At 36.3% G+C, this 19,666-nt stretch overlaps 3 protein-coding genes across 10 annotated transcripts in view; 2 read left to right on the plus strand and 1 right to left on the minus strand.

The window, feature by feature from the left end:
* LOC129773136 (uncharacterized) overlaps positions 1-19,077 on the plus strand; it is a 245,130-nt gene extending 226,053 nt beyond the window's left edge. For all 7 annotated transcript variants that reach the window (XM_055776705.1, XM_055776709.1, XM_055776706.1 and 4 more), the window contains one exon: positions 1-19,077. In XM_055776705.1, the coding sequence (XP_055632680.1) occupies positions 1-184 (184 nt within the window). In that variant the 3' untranslated portion in view covers positions 185-19,077.
* LOC129773126 (fructose-bisphosphate aldolase-like) overlaps positions 1-19,666 on the plus strand; it is a 609,238-nt gene that overhangs the window by 140,274 nt on the left and 449,298 nt on the right. The gene's annotated exons all lie outside the window — the stretch shown is intronic.
* The window catches only part of LOC129773121 (microprocessor complex subunit DGCR8), a 12,246-nt gene continuing 11,650 nt past the window's right edge, over positions 19,071-19,666 (minus strand). For both annotated transcript variants that reach the window (XM_055776681.1, XM_055776680.1), the window contains exon 4: positions 19,071-19,495. In XM_055776681.1, coding sequence (XP_055632656.1) covers positions 19,214-19,495 — 282 coding nt within the window. In that variant the 3' untranslated portion in view covers positions 19,071-19,213. The remainder of the gene's footprint in view (positions 19,496-19,666) is intronic.

Below are 19,666 nucleotides of genomic sequence, written 5' to 3' on the forward strand. Positions count from 1 at the left end.
ATACGTCCACGGTTGCTTACAGAGCTGCAACGATGCCGATGCATGTAATCGAGGCTCTCGGCTGGCGGAAGGACTCCATCGTATTGCATTTTACCTGGTGGTCACAAGCATGGTGCTCGGATACACTCTGTACAATCAGCGGAGACTCGTGTCGTACCGGCAGATCCTTATGGCGGATAGCTAACAAAGTAGGAATTAGCAACTTTATCATCGGCTCCAGGCGAACAATTTATGAAAACAATGAACCGTCGTAGTGTTTAGTTAGAATCACATGGCCACTTACGGTAATGATTTGCCAATAGCAAAGCGCATGAGTGTAGTGCACCGAAGCATAGCCACTTTTTACATGAGATCTACTCCGCCTGTCCTCACAGCGTGCCCATTATTTGTACATTATATCACACGCCGGCTTAAGCTTTAGTGTCCGAGAAACACCCGAGCAGGGGAATGCAAAACTATCGACCAAACTTTATTACTAAACTAGTTAGATAATAAGTGAACTTTATCAAACAAACTTTGATGGATTAACCAAATGGAAAACAGATGAATTGAAAATCAAAATGTAATATACTAGTTCATATTTTGTAACAAAAATCAATTACTATACGGAGCAGAAGCAAACACAAGAAGTAAAACATGATGTAAATTATCTACAGAAAAGTACAGAGCAACGGGTGATCTATTCCAATATAAAACAAAATGACAGAGTAATGCATTTAATCTGTTAACATTTGGAATATTTAAAATTATCAGCTGTCTTCGACATCAATTGAAATGAGATACAGATATTGTTACGTTCAGCCAAACACTATCAGAATTAATTTTTCATATCACTAAGGATACGTTCCATTGTTTTCCACATATTTCCATCTTGAATTCAAATTCTGTTAGTTTTGCCTCGATTTTAGTAATAAAGCCGAAAACCGTTATACAAAAAAATTATGTCGGAAGTTATAGCCATGTGTATAATTTGTGCAAAAATTGTGGAAAATTCGAAAAAAATTACTATATATTCTATAGTAAAAAGAGGGGGTTTGGAAAAAAACGACTGCGCATTTGTTGTCCAATGGAAAGTTTGTCCAATTGGAGTTCATTTCTTCAAATGGTTCAATTTCTTCAAATTCCGTTCTTGTGACAAAAATAATGGATTTTCAGGTTTGCACATAAAAAATGAATCGTCGTATGTGTTTCTAAGCGCAAAACTCGTGAAAGGGGTGTCCGATATGAGCTGTCTTCATTTTATTGTGCTTGTCTCTATCTGTATATAAATTATACGGTAAGAAAAACTGGAAAATTTCGATGGAAAATGGGAAATATTGAAAAAAAAGCGTCATATGTTATACAGTGACGTCGTAGAAAGCGTGGTTAGTCCAATTCAAATCCGAGTTGACGGAATTGATCTTCGTGTGCCGTGTGAATCTTCGTGTTCCGTGTGAATCTTTGCGGGAAGCAAAGAAGATAATGAATTCTCAGGAACAACGCACTTTTAAAATTAAAAATTGTGAATTAAAATTTACGTTTCCGCATCAAATATGTATTCTATGTCATGGAGAAATATATATTTTCTGCAATTGATAATATTAATCAATGAATAGTTCTGGGATTGAAACTACGAACGTGCATAGTGAGGAAACGCGAATGTTCGGTAGTCTACATACAGCCATTCCATGCCAAACCGATAGAGTGGTTCTCAGATTTCAGTTAAAAGCGGTAGTTTTGTTTTTTACCGTGAAATACCATATACCAGGCCCCGGCCAAGAGGATATGATCCGCGAGTCAAGATGTGTTGGAAATTTAGCTGTCATTGCCAAACTATCAAACTACTCGGTGAGCTCAAGGCAGATCTATGGAACAAGGTGCGCCCATTCGCTAATCATATTTAACTCGAAATAATCGTCAAATTCGCGAAAATTTAAAGAAGGCAGTTTCGCAATCTTAAAATTTGAATGGAGATTCTTAAGTTATTCGATTACCTAAAACACGACGCTCTCTCAACCGTTTGGCTATATATTTCACAACACATGACATTTACAAAAATTCGTCATTATAATATAAAATCATCATCAGACAAAATTCCAGTTCGGTATTACGTAATACTGTATTGCATAGAATACATATTCGAAAAAGAAAAGTAAATTTTCATTCATTATTTTTTAATTTAGAAGTGTGTTAATGTCATCCTGTACATTAATGGCTGTAGAGCGGTTTTCACATTTTGTCTCACCAGTGGAGGCGATCTGGCGTAGTGGTAACATCCTTGCCTCTCACGCTAAAGGTCACGAGTTCAATTCTCATTCCCGACATTCTTCCAAAAATGGAAGTAAAAGTGACGAACCAGCCAAAGGAGTTGAAAATCACTATAATACAGATAAAAAAAATTAAAAAAAAAAATTTGTCTACCTGGCAGTATGTTAAGCGCCTTGATTTACACCAGCTTGAGAGTTTGGCAATTCTCGCGAGTGACAGTGGTCGCAAATTGCATTTGCGACCCGGACATGTTTAACGCTGTCAAATGCTGTGTATTACAGGGGTACGACTAAAACGTCAAATCCCTCATATTGCCAGTGTACCCAATATTGCTGCGGTTTACTGACATTTTGGTTCAATCAATTGCTGTTGTTTACAACTCGGTCCGGTTATATAGTCGAATAGTGGCTAACTTTAAACTCCATATTAAATGTGAACACCTCCATGTGAAACCGAAATATGAAAATCGCTCATGCAGTTAGAATAAAGCAGCGCATTTTTCGATTTCAATCTTCGTAAATGATATGTTGATAAACAAATGACGCCATATTGATTTTGATTTTGGGTAGCCTATATTCAATTGATGTCTAACCCCTGGTGTATTAGTACATATATAGATGCCCTAACGGTGCCATATACCAAAAACCGTATACCAAAAAACCATCGATCAACTTTGAAAAATCATAAATCAAGAACAAAAACAAAGCATCTTCGATATCGAGATATTTTATGTAAAAAATCCTCAGGTTTCAAGAAAAAATATAAACAAATATACACCCAAACTAGCGTTGGCAGAAAAGATGTCATTTCCTGTGCATGAGAGTCAAATGCGCAAATAATGAGCTATTTTGAAAACTTAAAAATGGTTTGCATGTATGCGTGCAGACATCTATTTCTGTTTTCTTTTCTCTTTTCATTTGGGATTGTGCAAAAAAAAAGTCCATACGACGTCAATGGGGATCAAGATCAAACCGAGGCCGGCTGGAATGCAAAGTTACTTTACACGACCACGCTATCCATATAGCTGCCAGCGCTATTATAAAGTAGCGTGATAATATTACACCTCATCATAAAATGAAGTTGGAAGGTGTTTTCTAAGACGATAAAGAATAACATGAACTAGAATATATCTTTCTCTGTCTGGGCCGTGTATTTGGCAAACTATACGAAAAGCTTTCATATGCTTTCATTTAAATGTGTCTCCTGTTACGCTCCCTCATATTGGCTCTAGCATATATATTATACAAATGATATACATGTATTGGGGAGTAGAACATTATATGTTATCTTTCAGCACATTTAATGTAATAAATCGGGATGCCAGAACATGTGCTAAAAATTAACTTTGGGGACAGCGCCCTCTAGTCCAAAGCCATGAAAACAATAGAAAACGACAACAATCAATATTTACAAAATCCATTTCTTTTGCAAGTTCAATATTTTTTAATAGAAGGCTAGGCTTGGCTTCAATTTGATATGTCGATCATCAAATTCGGTGTAGTAGTACAAAAGTTATGGATTTTCGAAAAAAAGACATTTTTGGAAAAGAGGGGAAAAGTTGATTTTTTAGACCACCTTAAAATGAATATTGTCACCCTAATAAAAAAAATAAAAAAAATACTGGTGTAAGGTTTTGCGATAACGAAAAATATTACCACTTTTCACGAAAATCTAAGAACCACTATATCGGTTTGACATATATACAGGCATTCCATGCCAAATTGATATAGTGATAATTTTGTTCTTCATCGCAAAACATTAGACCCGTATTATTTTTATTTTTTCGTTAGAGTGACCATTTCCATTTTAGGGTGGTTTGATAAATCAATTATTTCCAGTTTTTCCCAAAAATGACTTTTTTTCTTAATTCATAACTCTTGAACCACTGAACCGTTTAGATGATCGACATATCAAATTGAAGCCTATAAGTTAGTTTTCTCTGGAAAAATGAACTTTTGCAAAAAAAAAATTGATTTTTGTTTTTGTAATTATTGATTGAGTTGGTTCTTCATAGTTTTCTCGGTTAAAGATAGAGGGCGCTATATTTTTTATATTTTTTTTCCTGGAAAGCTGTGGATTTTTATTGGATATCAGAGGTGTCATTTTTTTGTTTTTGAGTTATTATTTTGCAAATTTATCATGTCTTCGTTCAAAATTTCTATGTGGCTAGACTAGACATGTGCGACTAGAATACAATCTTCCCGCAAGTGTGGCATTTTTTCAAAGAAGGTTAGCTTATTGGCTTCAATTTTATATTCGATCATCTAAATCGGTTCAGTAGTTCAAATGTTATGAGTTTTTGCGAAAAATCTTACTATAAATAAAATCGCTAAAAAATAAAGCGCGGCCGTCGTGGACAGTCGTAAACGGTCGTAAATGGTCGTATTCTCGACGTAAACACAAACAGAGTGAGAAAGTGAGCAGCTGCGATGTGTTTTTTTTTTGTGTGAGAGAGTGTGCGCGTTTGCATGTGTTATGTGTGTGAGACCGTGCGGGTCTGCGTGTGTGCGTGTGTTCGTTTGCGTATGTTCGGTTGCGTGTGCATGTGCGTGTTTGTGTGTTCGTGTGCGTATTTGTGTGTTCGTGTGCGTGTATGGGAGTGTGTGTTTTGGTTGATTGATATATACAAAAACAGTGTGAAAGATGGAGCAGTCAGCAGATACGATGTGTTTTTTGTGTGTGAGACTGTGCGCGTTCGCGTGTGTGCATGTGTTCGTTTGTGCGTGTATGTGATTGTGTGAACGTTTTTCTTTTTTTTAGAGTAGAGAATAGAGAGTAGAGAGTAGAAAGTTGAGAGTAGAGAGTAGAAAGCAGAGAGTTGAGGATAGAGAGAGTAGAGAGTAGAGAGAGTAGAGAGAGTAGAGAGTAGATAGAGTAGAGAGAGTACAGAGTAGACAGTAGAGATAGTAGAGAGTAAAGAGTAGAGAGAGTAGAGAGAGTACAGAGTAGAGTAGAGTGAGTAGAGTAGAGAGTAGAGAGTAGAGTGAGTAGAGAGTAGAGAGTAGAGAGTAGAGAGAGTACAGAGTAGAGAGTAGAGAATGTAGAGAGTAGAGAGAGTAGGGAGAATAGAGAGTGGAGAGAGTACAGAGTAGAGAGTAGAAAGTAGAGAGAGTACAGAGTTGAGAGTAGAGAGAGTATAGATTAGACAGTAGAGATAATAGAGAGTAGAGAGTAGAGAGTAAAGAGTAGAGAGAGAGTAGAGAGAGTAGAGAGAGTAGAGTGAGTAGAGAGTAGAGAGAGTAGAGTGAGTAGAGAGTAGAGAGAGTAGAGTGAGTAGAGAGTAGAGAGAGTAGAGAGAGTAGAGAGAGTAGAGAGAGTACAGAGTAGAGAAAGTAGAGAGTAGAGAGAGTAGGGAGAGTAGGTAGAGTAGAGAGAATAGAGAGAGTACAGAGTAGAGAGAATGGAGAGTAGAGAGAGTACAGAGTAGAGAGAGTACAATGTAGAGAGAGTACAGAGTAGAGAGTAGAGAGAGTAGAGTTGAATGTTAAAGTCAAATTGAAAGAGCAACAATTGATCGCAGAGAAAGAGTAGAAGTTTTAGACATAGAGACAATTGGAATAAAAAAGAAACATTGAATAAAAGAAAAGAAAAAAAGTTACGAGAGTCTGTTCGAGTGCAACAGCAAAGCTATTCCAATAACTTATTGGGCCGCTAGTCATTTTTGATTAAAGGGGGAATAATGAACTATCGAACCATCGGTTAACTTTGAAAAATCATATCTCAAAAACGAAAAAATAACATCTCTGAAATCGAGATATGTTATGCTAAAAATCCTCAGCTTTCAAGAAAAAATATTTAAAAAATAGCGCCCTCTAGTCCAACGCCATGAAAACAATAAAAAACGACTACAAACAATAATTACGAAAATAAAATCCATTGATTTTGCAAGTTCAATATTTCCTCAGAAAAGGCTAGCTCATAGGCTTTAATTCGATATGCCGATCATCTAAATCGGTTTAGTGGTTCGAAAGTTATGAATTTTTGAAAAAAGGTATTTTTGGTGAAAAGTGGAAAAAATTGACACCCTAAAAAAAAATTAAAAAATACGAGAACCAGATTTCCATGAAAAGTGGTAGTGCTGTGCTTTATCGCAAAACATTTAGGGTGGTCCTCAACATTAACTTTTTCTCCTTTTCCCAAACATGCCTTTCTTCGAAAATTCTTATGAAGTACTGGACCAATTCCGATGATCAACATTTCAAGTTAAAGGCAATGAATCAGTCTTCTTTGATAATTTGCCGAAACAATGTATTTTGTTTTCATAATTATTGAATGTATTTGTTTATTACAGTTTACATGGTCTCGGGACCAAGACGCTATATTTTTATATTTTTTCTTGAAAGCTGAAGTTTGTTTACATAACATATCCTAAAATCAGAGAGGCATTATTTTTTGTTCTTGAGGAATGATTTTTCAAAATTAACTGATGGTCTGAAAAATTATTTTTCCCCATTTTTTCCACCACAAAAATTCCTAAATTTTTAACTACTGGACCAAGTTAAATGCTCGACATATCAAATTAAAGCCAATTCTATTCTTGTTTAACTTTATTGTTAAACAATTTGGTCGAGAACTAGAGGCAAAATAATTTTGATAAATTTCAGTGGTATTTCATCTAGCCCTATTGCATCTGATTTCACTTCATACATCGCGTTGATAACCTCAACTTCACTGATTACATTGAAGTGAAAAGAACTTCTTAGAGGTTGGGCTACCACTGAAGAATCACTGACGATGTTTGAAGAAAAAAATATTCGCAAATGATTGATTGATCTCATCGGCATCAAAGCAATTGGAAACATCAGTGGATTTTTTGACAATCCCATGATTTCTAAGCCTTTTTCATAGTGCTTTGGGCGGCAGCTGAGGATTTATCCTTCCATTGAAGTATTGCTTTTGTAGAACGAATCGTGGTAGTAACTCTATTACGAAGTTGCTTAAACAAATCATGATGTTCTTCTAAACGCGTAGCTTTCCATTGATTGAATACCAAATCACGGTCAATCATGGCTCTGCTAATTGTAACATTGAACCAAAGGTTCGTTTTTTTTTTGGGAACATATGTTTTGACAGGGACGTATCGCTCGAAGGAATATTTAATTCTTTCATTGAAAAAATCCGTCAGAGTGTCACAATCAATTATACCATAAAAACTATCCCAATTAATAGCAGTACATGCTTCTCTTAAGCCATCAACATCCATGTGATTGTAGTCACGAAATCTAACGACACTCACATTGTTTACTGTATTGAAATTCAACGATGCAAATACAATGTCGTGAGTGGAAAAAACGGGAGCTTCAATCTGGTTAAATTTAAGAATGCTAGATACACTATTTGTCAGCATCAGATCTAATTGCGAACAACCGTTTCTGTAGAAAAAAGTTGGCTCGGATCCTACATTGAGCATATCGTAAGTCATAAAAACGTATTTAAGTCTTAAGCTTCTCTGGGGATCTAGCATGTTTGTGTTATAATCTCCGAGAAAAAAAAAAGAAATTGTAGTAAGGGCCGAGATTAGTAAGGAGTGAGCTTATTTCGCTAGAGCAGAGTAAATATTCAGTTTTAATTATATTACTCTCAGTCACGGTTTTTTTTAGTTCTTTGAAATTAATTCCAGTCTTTACGTACACTAATACGCCTCCACCTAGCCGACCAATTCTATCGTTGCGGACTGCACTGTAACCATCCAAATTTATAACATCATCATCGACAGACTCATTCAACCAGAACTCACTTATACATACAATGTCGACACTTGAAGTGTTCACAATTTGCTCCAATTCATCGAGTTTTACCAAACGACGAGCACACACGTTTTGGCAATTGATGGAGCACACAGACAACTTCCCCGTGACTAACGCAGATTTCATGACTATCCCTGGAATAAACAGGGTCGTGGACGTATCATTCCTTATCATGTCATCCATGATCGCCGTTATGAATGTAGAGCATTAGAAAGAGATATGTTTTGAGCAATTCATTGGCAGTAACCGCTACAATGTCTATTTCCATAACTATTCTAAAAATCTCAAACACAAGATGCAAAAAAACATAGAAATCTAAATAAAAATTGCCAAAATTCACCATCCAATCTCAGGAAAAATATCAACGTTAGCATTATCAATGATAAGAACAACAGGCAGTCACCACAATAACAGCAGCATTAGGTACATCAGAATTCATCTCCATCATCATCCGGTACATTATGGTACAATACTACAGTCGATCTAATTCGCTTTCCGATGATATCCTTATCTCACGATCACCTAACTTCTGCCGAATGTAAACAGTTCCATCTCTTGTATACACCGTCTGCAGTTTTCCATCCTTTTTCAGTTGAAGCGCTTTCTTCCGAATATTCCTGGATGCCTGAGTGAGATTTTCATTCACATAAACTCGTTTGTTGACTGAGAACCCAATGTCCGATAACGATAGTGAGCGAGACTGAAGATACCGACAGAAGAACTCGTTTCGTTGCGTGTTGAAGGCGAATTGCAGCAGAATAACATATATTGAACCATCGCTCAATCTCCCTTTGGAAAGGCGGCTGGTATCTAGTAAAGGAAAACCTTTCTCTGTATATCCGAGCTTGCGACACCATCCATGCACATTAGAGTGCCTATGAATGTATGGGAAAAAATCGACCCTAAAATTTCAAAAAGTTACCCTATACAAGATGTTCACCACCTCGAAAAACCACCCTATGCCAAATTTCAGCTCAATCGGACTTAAAGGAGAGTAGCGTAAAGCGGTCAAAATTTGAGTTTTTTGAAAATCGAAAAATCATCCAAGGGAGTAAAGGAAATCGAGGTTTTCGAAAAAAAATTTTTGATGCCAAATTTCCTAAAATGTCATGAAACGTAGATAAGGCATCTCGAAAAAATTTTTTGTCAAACATCGGCACTCTGGAGTTTATGTTTTTTCGGAATACGAAACGAAAAGTATGGTAAAAATAGTTATCTCGATTTTTCATTCGGAAATTGCTACGAAATGTTGATTTGCACGATAATATACCCTATGCAAAATATTAGTTCATTGGGACTTCATTTACTGGTGTCGCATTCGAGATAGCTGCAAATCTCGGCGAGTGATGCAATTTTAAGACATTTGACATCAATTTTTTTTTTTAAAACCTAGATTTTCGGTTGTTTTTTGTTTTCTTTAAAAAAACTCGAATTTTAACGTTTGTGACACCAGAGAATGGAGTCCGAATGAGCTAATATTTTACATAGGATATATTATCGTGCAAATAAACACTTCGTAGCAAGTTCCGAATGAAAAATCAAGATAACTATTTTTATTGGCACCCAAAACCATACTTTTCGTTTCATATTTCGAAAAAAAGTAAGTCCCAGTGTGCCGATATTTGACAATTTTTTTTTCGAGATGACACTAGATCTTGACGTCTATGCCGCTTTAAGACATTTGGCATCAAAAAAAAAATCGAAAACCTCGATTTCCTTTACTCCCCCCTTGGGTGATCTTTCGATTTAACAAAACTCAAACTTTGACCACTTTGCGCCACTCTCCCTTAAGTCCGATTGAGCTGAAATTTGGCATAGGGTGTTTTTTCGAGGTGGTGAATATTTTTTATGGGGTAACTTTTTGAAATTCGATATGACCATTTTCATTGGCATCCTAATGCACATATTGCAGCAGATTCTCCCCTTTGACGTAAGGCACACCACTGATGATGAGATCGTTTCTTCTGGTCGTTCTCTCCAAAGCCTGTGATGCCTCAACTTTGTTGTTTTGCACAGATTCGGTCAACTCGCCCACGATGTGTTTGATTTCATCTCTCAGTTTCTCGATATCAGCTGTGAGATCCGATTTTAAATTCTGCATCTGAGTGGTGAGTTTATCTCCCAGTTTTTGAATCTCATTTTTCGTGCTACGCTGGTATGCGTAGAACTGGGATTTAATCAAGTTCGCGACCCCAGAAACCGTCATATCTTTGTCTTCACTTTATTTTGGAAGAGAATTACTACGAAGGCGTTTCGCTCCCACTTCTCCGTCAGACATTTCTTCGATTGTATATTAACGGGCGGCATTCAACCTTCTCTTGTTTCTCCGATCTGCTCAATATATGTATTGATGTATTGTAGAAAATCCACTCAAACAAATGTTGATTTTGAGCGAAAACACCGACCTGATCACCGAGATTAATCCACAGCAATAACGATGCCACAACCACAATCCAATGGCGATGTTTTGACGATTTTTAGTGGTAAATTACAACGGAAATTTGTAACTTGCGAGACGACTGAACTACACTTGTATCATATTTGTGTTGTACGTTAATCGTGTGTCGGGACCATACATAGTTACATAGTTTCGGGACCACATATTTACATAGTTTCGGAACCAAGGGCACCATATTTTTTATATTTTTTGAAAAATCATTACTCAAGAACAAAAAATAACGCCTCTCCGAATCTTGGACATGTTATGTAACCTCAACTTTCAAAAAACAATATTAAAATATAAGACGCCCCTGGTCTCGATTCCATGTAACCGACGAAAAACAAACAAAAAACAATTAATAATAAAAACAAAATCCATTTTTTACGCATCTATTTATGTTTTCAGAAAAAAAAAACTAGCTAATTGGCTTCAAGTTGATCAACATCGTCTAAATCGATAGTTCAAAAGTTACCCTCGTTGTAGTGTGTATTTCGTTCTACGCAATGGATACTGCTCGTTTAAACTCTTCGAATCACTCATACTACTTGTAAGCTTCATCTGCTATTCGTACGATCACTCCTCATAAGTTCTTGATAGGGTTTTGAACTGGTAAGCAAGCTGACCAGTCCAGCATCTGAAACCCCTATTCAATAAAACATGCCTTGACTTTCCGGATGTTACGAAATGGTGCCAAATTGCCCAAAAACCGAGGTAAATGATTCTGAAGTTGCACTTCTGACTGTACATTGGTGTTGATGAAAAGCTATCTGAACCAGGCCGTTTTGAAAATATTTTCCTCAAACTATCAAACTGCCGCCTGCAATGTTACGATTCCACATATCAGTTAACGATTTCCCTGCATACTGAAAATATTTTGTTTCTAGTTCCGATCCCGTGTTTTGAGTTTTTCATCCAAGTGAGATCCGTCATGATCATGAGAATGTATTGAACCTGCTAATTCCCGGGAATGAGGAGGCATCCGACGTTCGACTCGGTTGAAAGCACTGTGTCCTGGAGCATTTGTAGCAACGAATATTGCATCGAGATTCAATCGATCGATATCTATGATCTTTTCATGACGATGTTAATCGTCTGGCTTTATTTTTCCTTGATGCCGAATAATTTTGATTTAGGACAACTCGCTCACCGAGCTTGTGAGAAAATGCGTTCGAAAAACAGTGTCATCTTGAACGAACTGTAACGTACATTGGACCAGTGTTGCCACATTTAAATCTGTACCAAAGGGGTCAAAAATCTTTCTCGTCTGTACTTTTTTTTCCAAAAATCTGTACCATCGAATATATTCGTTGTAGAGAAAAAAAAATTATTAACATGAAAAAATATTCATTTATTTACTACAAATACTACATTTATATTTGCAAGTCATTCGTGTGTTTGATGATGCTTGTACATAGTTTTTCTGAATCTAGATTACATACTATCATTTATTAAAATTTTAGAGCTGCCGCCACGATGTTTGACAAAAACAATTTTTATCCACCAACCGTGCACATGCTCGTTTTCTGACATTGTGATTTCTTTACGGAGTAATTTTAACTTTAGGGTACGGAATTAATTCTCCACATCTTGTACATTCCCATTGTAGAATCCTGGAAACGCTTCTAACACAACGTTAATGCTGGTCAAATTGGAAAAGTTTCTGGGATTTAACATTGCCGCAGACTTGAGCGTCGAATCATCAAAATCGAATCTATTTCTCATTTGTTTGATCAGCTCCACGAAAAAACTGTGACAACTGCCTTTCGCTGTCCATTGTTCTAATAATTTTTTCGACTGCTATTCAAACCTAAAATTCTTGTCGCTTTTCAAGTGATCTTCATATTTAATAGCATTGGACATTGAAACAATGTAATATTCCTCGCAGATATAAGTGAGAATGATAAAATAAAAATCTTTCAGCTCTTCATGTAGCATCGTGAATTCAGGTTTTTCAGCCTAGAACAAACGATTCAATATGTTGATCTGGGGAAAAACATACGTCGCACCGTCGGACGCGAATCCTTTCAGACGATCCTTGTAAGTAATTTCGTCCATATGAAACTGATCAATCATTGCATTGTAAATTCTTTCATGATCAGCAGCACCAAGCGATACTGCGGCGTAAAATTCGTCATGTACCTCAATGTTGCTTTGTTCAAATGTAAGAAATTTCACGCTTGAAGAAAATCTGTACCAATCTGTACTTTTTGACGAAAATCTGCAAAGTAGGATGGAACAGAAGGATACGCTCGATTACAAATTCATTGCGCTTTTATAGGCTTCCGCGGAAACTTTCACGATTCTTGATTCTACCCGTCGACTTTTTGTCTTTCTGCTCGGGGACACTCTTGAGCTCCGGAATGTTGTTCTGCTGTATGTTTCGCAAGGCGAGGTTTTCGTGTCAAGTGTGCTATTTTTTCAATTCGAATAGATATCGATTAAAAACTTCAATGACCCTTTCATAGACGATTGATCGATTCAATTGAATCGAACATGATAAATTTCATCTCGGGATGTTTCATTTAGTTAGTAAGGGAAAATTATTTTCATTTAGTAAGAGTCATTGTTGCGAGTACATATGGCTCACACTGGAAGCACAAATAAACTTTCAAATAAAATTGAAAAAAAAAATGTAAATATGGGTGAGTTATATCTATGATATAACCGCAAGGTTGACGTGGGACTACTGTTGGCTTAGTAAGCATTCGTTTGTATTGATTAAATTATTGTTTGAATAAAACAATTTTCGATTTCAATTGAACCCAAATCATTTGCTTTGCAGATACAGAGTTTTAACAATTGCCATGTACGATCAATTCATGCATTGTAATAGATTCTGTTCTTTGTTACAAGTAAATTTGATTACCTCCTTTTACGTTTGATATGATGCCTAGAACTACCAAAATATGTAAACGGAAGAATTGTCAACGTTCATTGTATTTTATTTCTTTTTATTTTTTGACAAAAACAATTTTTATCCACCAACCGTGCACATGCTCGTTTTCTGACATTGTGATTTCTTTACGGAGTAATTTTAACTTTAGGGTACGGAATTAATTCTCCACATCTTGTACATTCCCATTGTAGAATCCTGGAAACGCTTCTAACACAACGTTAATGCTGGTCAAATTGGAAAAGTTTCTGGGATTTAACATTGCCGCAGACTTGAGCGTCGAATCATCAAAATCGAATCTATTTCTCATTTGTTTGATCAGCTCCACGAAAAAACTGTGACAACTGCCTTTCGCTGTCCATTGTTCTAATAATTTTTTCGACTGCTATTCAAACCTAAAATTCTTGTCGCTTTTCAAGTGATCTTCATATTTAATAGCATTGGACATTGAAACAATGTAATATTCCTCGCAGATATAAGTGAGAATGATAAAATAAAAATCTTTCAGCTCTTCATGTAGCATCGTGAATTCAGGTTTTTCAGCCTAGAACAAACGATTCAATATGTTGATCTGGGGAAAAACATACGTCGCACCGTCGGACGCGAATCCTTTCAGACGATCCTTGTAAGTAATTTCGTCCATATGAAACTGATCAATCATTGCATTGTAAATTCTTTCATGATCAGCAGCACCAAGCGATACTGCGGCGTAAAATTCGTCATGTACCTCAATGTTGCTTTGTTCAAATGTAAGAAATTTCACGCTTGAAGAAAATCTGTACCAATCTGTACTTTTTGACGAAAATCTGCACTCTGTACCGTACAGAATCTGAACCAAAAATAACAAAAAAATCTGTACCATTCCAGATAAATCTGTACGTGTGAGTGAGAATTTTGTCTTGTTGCAATTTTATGAAAATTAATTCCTTCCTCTCGTATTACAATATACGAATACACGAATGTACCACCCTTTACTTCCTGAGTACACGGAAACTTCGATATAACGTACCCTCGTTATAACGTACCCTCGATATAACGTCACTCGTCACTCGACATTTTACCTCGATATAACGTACACATTTCCAAAGTGTTAAGGAAAACAAATTTCAATATTTTTTTCTTGATAGAACAATAAATTATCTGTATTGTGATGCTAAAACAAGTTTTGTACCTTCAATCAATCTCGAAATACAGATGGTTTTGTGATTCCTGATTCTCAATGAATCAAGCTTTAATCAACAGTGTATCATGAGAAAGGCTGGCTTCGTCTTCTGATTAAAGTTATTCATTAACTTTACTAAAACAGCAACCCAATAATGTATTATAGACTACGTTTGTAGGTACTTTATTATGCTTCGATATAACATACAATTCGATACAACGTACAATTTTGAAAGTGAAATGTACGTTATATCTAAGTTTACCTGTATATTCTTACCAGGCGAGCCACAAGCAGAAATAACTTATTTTTAAGTGCTTAGAAAAGGAATAAACGCAAAAGGAAAAAAACCACACAAATAAGCAGCCTCCTGTTCTGATGAATTACGCGCGTTACATCACAAATATTTGGAAATCATCTTTTCTCTGCGGCAACGATGGAAGGAAAGGCGTTGTTCAACACCACCGCGTTCGAAGCCAACAAGCCAAACACGAAGGACGAGAGAACAAAGTCGTTACAATTAATAATTCCCAAATTAGTGTCATTACAGTATAACGACAAGAAACAGGCGAAAAGTAGGATGGAACAGAAGGATACGCTCGATTACAAATTCATTGCGCTTTTATAGGCTTCCGCGGAAACTTTCACGATTCTTGATTCTACCCGTCGACTTTTTGTCTTTCTGCTCGGGGACACTCTTGAGCTCCGGAATGTTGTTCTGCTGTATGTTTCGCAAGGCGAGGTTTTCGTGTCAAGTGTGCTATTTTTTCAATTCGAATAGATATCGATTAAAAACTTCAATGACCCTTTCATAGACGATTGATCGATTCAATTGAATCGAACATGATAAATTTCATCTCGGGATGTTTCATTTAGTTAGTAAGGGAAAATTATTTTCATTTAGTAAGAGTCATTGTTGCGAGTACATATGGCTCACACTGGAAGCACAAATAAACTTTCAAATAAAATTGAAAAAAAAAAATGTAAATATGGGTGAGTTATATCTATGATATAACCGCAAGGTTGACGTGGGACTACTGTTGGCTTAGTAAGCATTCGTTTGTATTGATTAAATTATTGTTTGAATAAAACAATTTTCGATTTCAATTGAACCCAAATCATTTGCTTTGCAGATACAGAGTTTTAACAATTGCCATGTACGATCAATTCATGCATTGTAATAGATTCTGTTCTTTGTTACAAGTAAATTTGATTACCTCCTTTTACGTTTGATATGATGCCTAGAACTACCAAAATATGTAAACGGAAGAATTGTCAACGTTCATTGTATTTTATTTCTTTTTATTTTTTTATTTCAAGTTGTCCCCCCCCCTCCAAAAACTTCTACTGCCCTTTTGCACACATACGAACTTTAATGAAAAAAAATGGGTGGGGTATACCCATGATATAGTAAAGCTGTGGGAGAGATTTTCCCACATCTCTTTCTCTCTGAAAAAGAATTTTCAGTGAAGGCGAAAACACGAACATTTCGAAAACTAGATTGATTGACTGAATACTTATCTCGCTGCTGAGTGCGAATTTCGATCTCTACTATAAAAACTTTAAACTTTAAAAGCCATTCACCTCTAGTATCTGAAATGACGATTTTCCCAGGTTCCTCAGTTTAGAAGTACGTGTCGGGGAAACATATTCCGCTTTGCACAAAGACAAGCGAATACAAAAGTGCTTGCAGCTTAGATATATTTAGAAAGCGCATCCCACGCATCTTCGTTTAGAAATTCATATCACACAATCACACATTTCGGTGGGAACAAAAATACTCCAGACTTGAATGTATTTGCAATGCCGATTTCCCCAGGCACCTTGGTTTTGAAGACAGTGGTAGGGAAACACATTTCGGTGAGAACAAAAATTCTTCCGACTTGCATGTATTTTAAGAACGGATTCCCCCAGCCACATTGATTTAGAAATCCGTGTTAGGGGAATACATTTCGGTGGGTCTAAATCGGGCCAATCAAAACGTGGCAGTTAGGGCGTTTAGATAACGCTTGATATTTCACAGTTATTCAATCGTTTATCCCATGAAAAATAACATTTTATTCATTGTGACAGATGGGTAGAAATATTTCCTATCAATTGATGCAAACATTTTTCCGATCTATTAAGAAATGTTCGAGTTATAAGCATTCGAAATCTTTCATTTCTTCCTGCATGTTCTGTATTTAGATTTCCATTTCATCCCCATATACTCCGGTTAGACGTAGTCCCACATCGAAAAAAAAGGATTTTTTAAATTTCTACTTGGAATATTTCACACATGGTGGGAATCACACCAAATGCACATCGGAAACGTGCAACTTTAGCATCAATTAATTCCCACGCAGACGTCCTGAAATTTCACGTCTCAAAATATTTCGATTCAAGGCGGTTCACGATTATCCCTTTTAATCCACGATCCTTGCAGGATCGTCAAAAAGTATGCCCATGAGCGCCCGCGGGATAATCGGAGACCACCAGAAGCCGAACGGTGACCGCCATTGTTCTTGGACTTTGTATCGAGTGAAACCCCTTTCCTGTACTTGCTTGTTTATGTTTAGAGGCTTTAAAATTAAAAATACATTCACTACTAGCCTCTAGACTATTCTCTGCTTGCTAGTTGAAACGAGACTATGTAATTGAAATCGAAACGGGCTGAGCTTAAATTGCAATATTTCTTCTCTCCACAGCGTCCCGAGATCCAACGTTGCATTTCCATTTCTAGCGAGCGATTTACGCACCTTCTTTCTATCTAGCTGCTACATTAGTTGCCATTAGTTGTTATTGATAGCACGGATATACGAGCACAGGAATGCCATGGACAAATGTATGGGAAAATTGGAATTCTTCTGATTTTCATTAATTTAAGTAATTTACGGATTAACATATAGCATATCAAATAAATTTTAAAGAATGTCCAATCCGATGGAATGCAAATTATCAAAGTCAGTTCGCAGCAACGTAGCTATTAACTTTTAACTAAACTATTTCATAAAAACCAGACATGCTTTCTGATTTGGCCCATTTGACGCTTACTGAGAGACGTAGCCCTACGTCATAAAAGGTATTTCTCTATGGAGGCGATTGAAGTTTTAAGTTAATTTTTCGGTTGTTACTTTTTACCCTCTTTACATGAAATCTTGGATTCCAACAACAGCTGCCGCGGCGTATTGAAAAACATTCGATTTTCACGATTTTGTGTTTTTTTAATTCGTTTCGTCGAGTCCAGGTTACCGCAGTGAGTACTGATTGCTGGCCCGTCTCATTAACAAATAATGAATCAGGTGACTCTTAAACTCTGAATGAAAACAGGTAGAATAACTTGTGGTAGATGCAACTGTCACAAAAGAGTTATTATTCGTCAACAAAATTGAATTTCTTATGAAAATCGGGACAAAAGCTAGAATATGAAAAATAAATCAGGACGCCTCAAAAGGATCTCAAAATCAGGACATGTCCTGCTGAATCAGGACGGACGGTATTCCTATCTTCACTGCATTTACAAAACATTATTCTGTCTTTAATTGTTATTTGTTACTTCCATCAAATGGAAGTTGCAACTCTGTGTTTGAATGCTGTAACTTACGTAATTCGCTGTAAAATTAATTCGTCATATCATACTAACATTAGATATATTACGTAGCTTTTTACCAAGCACAATTGAATGCAGTTCCCATTACGAACGCGACTAATTTTAAAGTCGCAGCCATTTTGTACTGCTTCAGATCCCCCTGCTGGACGGGAAAGAATGAACTGCCGATGCAGTAGCGAAGGTTTCAAAACAATTTGACCGACGTTCGTTAATTGAAAGTTGTCATTTTAGCCAAAACAAACGAAAACAAGAGATAAATAATTTTGGTAAAATCACTAGACTGTAGTTACTACCTTATCACCATAGTAGATATATGTAAATCACATTGTGGATAACTCTAGCACTAAACTATAGATAAATATTAATAGATGTATAAAAATTCAAACCCCGGAAATCTCTAAGTATGTTGTTGTAGTATTAGAAAAAGGCGAAAAATTAGTGTACTAAGTGCCTAAAATTTAATTGTTAACTTTTTTGTTCTGTTTTCATTGCTCTAAATTCGACCACGTTTGTTTATAGATATTAGCCCTATGTTCAGTCTTACAAACTTTTCCAGAATCAACTGAAAGCAGAAGTAACATAACATAGATTATCGCAACCAAAATGCAACTGTACATATTACAACCAAAAACATATACTTAATTGTGATATCAAAACAAAGCAAGATAAGCAACAATATTATTATTGATATGGCGGATGAATATGATAAAACTAAACCAGACTAACAAACAAACGTTGCACCGCTGAGTTTTATAGAACCAAACCAAACGCAAAGAGCTATTTGTATAAAATTTGAACCGAACACTCGTTTATAAAACATTTGCCACAGCTATGGTGACAAAGCGATGAGATATTCAGCCGAGGCTGAGCTAGAATAGCATTGAGACACATATTTATATATATATACCAGTTCCGAAGCTGTAAAACACACAACTGTAACTAACGATGATTACACGTGACAATTATTACAATAATAAAGAGTCAAACTTGTTTGCATAATAATTTTTTTTATGATTTTATTTTTCAATCAGAATTACAAAGGATGACCTAATAACCTATTAAGTTCTAAAAAGCATTCAGATGAAGTACAGTAAAGCGTAAAGTGTATCGAATTCTTGTGCTGTCTCCTCCGTCCTCTCTAAAGATCAACATTCTTCAGGTTCGAGCCGGATGCTTTTGGCAGTTCGACATTCGGCACAAACGTACCAATGACCCGTACGTTTTTCTGGCGCTCTTCTAGCTTGGACATCTCCAGCTTAAGCTTCTGAAGGATTGCATAGTTCGGTTGGTTGATGGCAGCTTTGCTCTGCAGTACCGTGATTTCCTGTTCTTCCTGTTTTTTCTCTTTGTACGATTTAATCGAATGGTTACCGTACAGGCGCAACAGCGAACCCCAAGTCTTGATGTGCGGATGGAGAATCTATGGAAAGGAACAGCGATATCATTTGTCATTAATTGGGTTATATCGAAACTTGGAAATAATAAATCCTTTGATTTCTCCGAGATAAACACACTTTGCAAGTGCTAAAGTTTTTGAAGACGCCTGCAAATGTCATGGTCAGTACCGGAAAATTCAACATTTTACTAATGG

Source organism: Toxorhynchites rutilus, chromosome 3, assembly GCF_029784135.1.
Source record: "Toxorhynchites rutilus septentrionalis strain SRP chromosome 3, ASM2978413v1, whole genome shotgun sequence".
Classification (NCBI taxonomy): domain Eukaryota; kingdom Metazoa; phylum Arthropoda; class Insecta; order Diptera; family Culicidae; genus Toxorhynchites; species Toxorhynchites rutilus.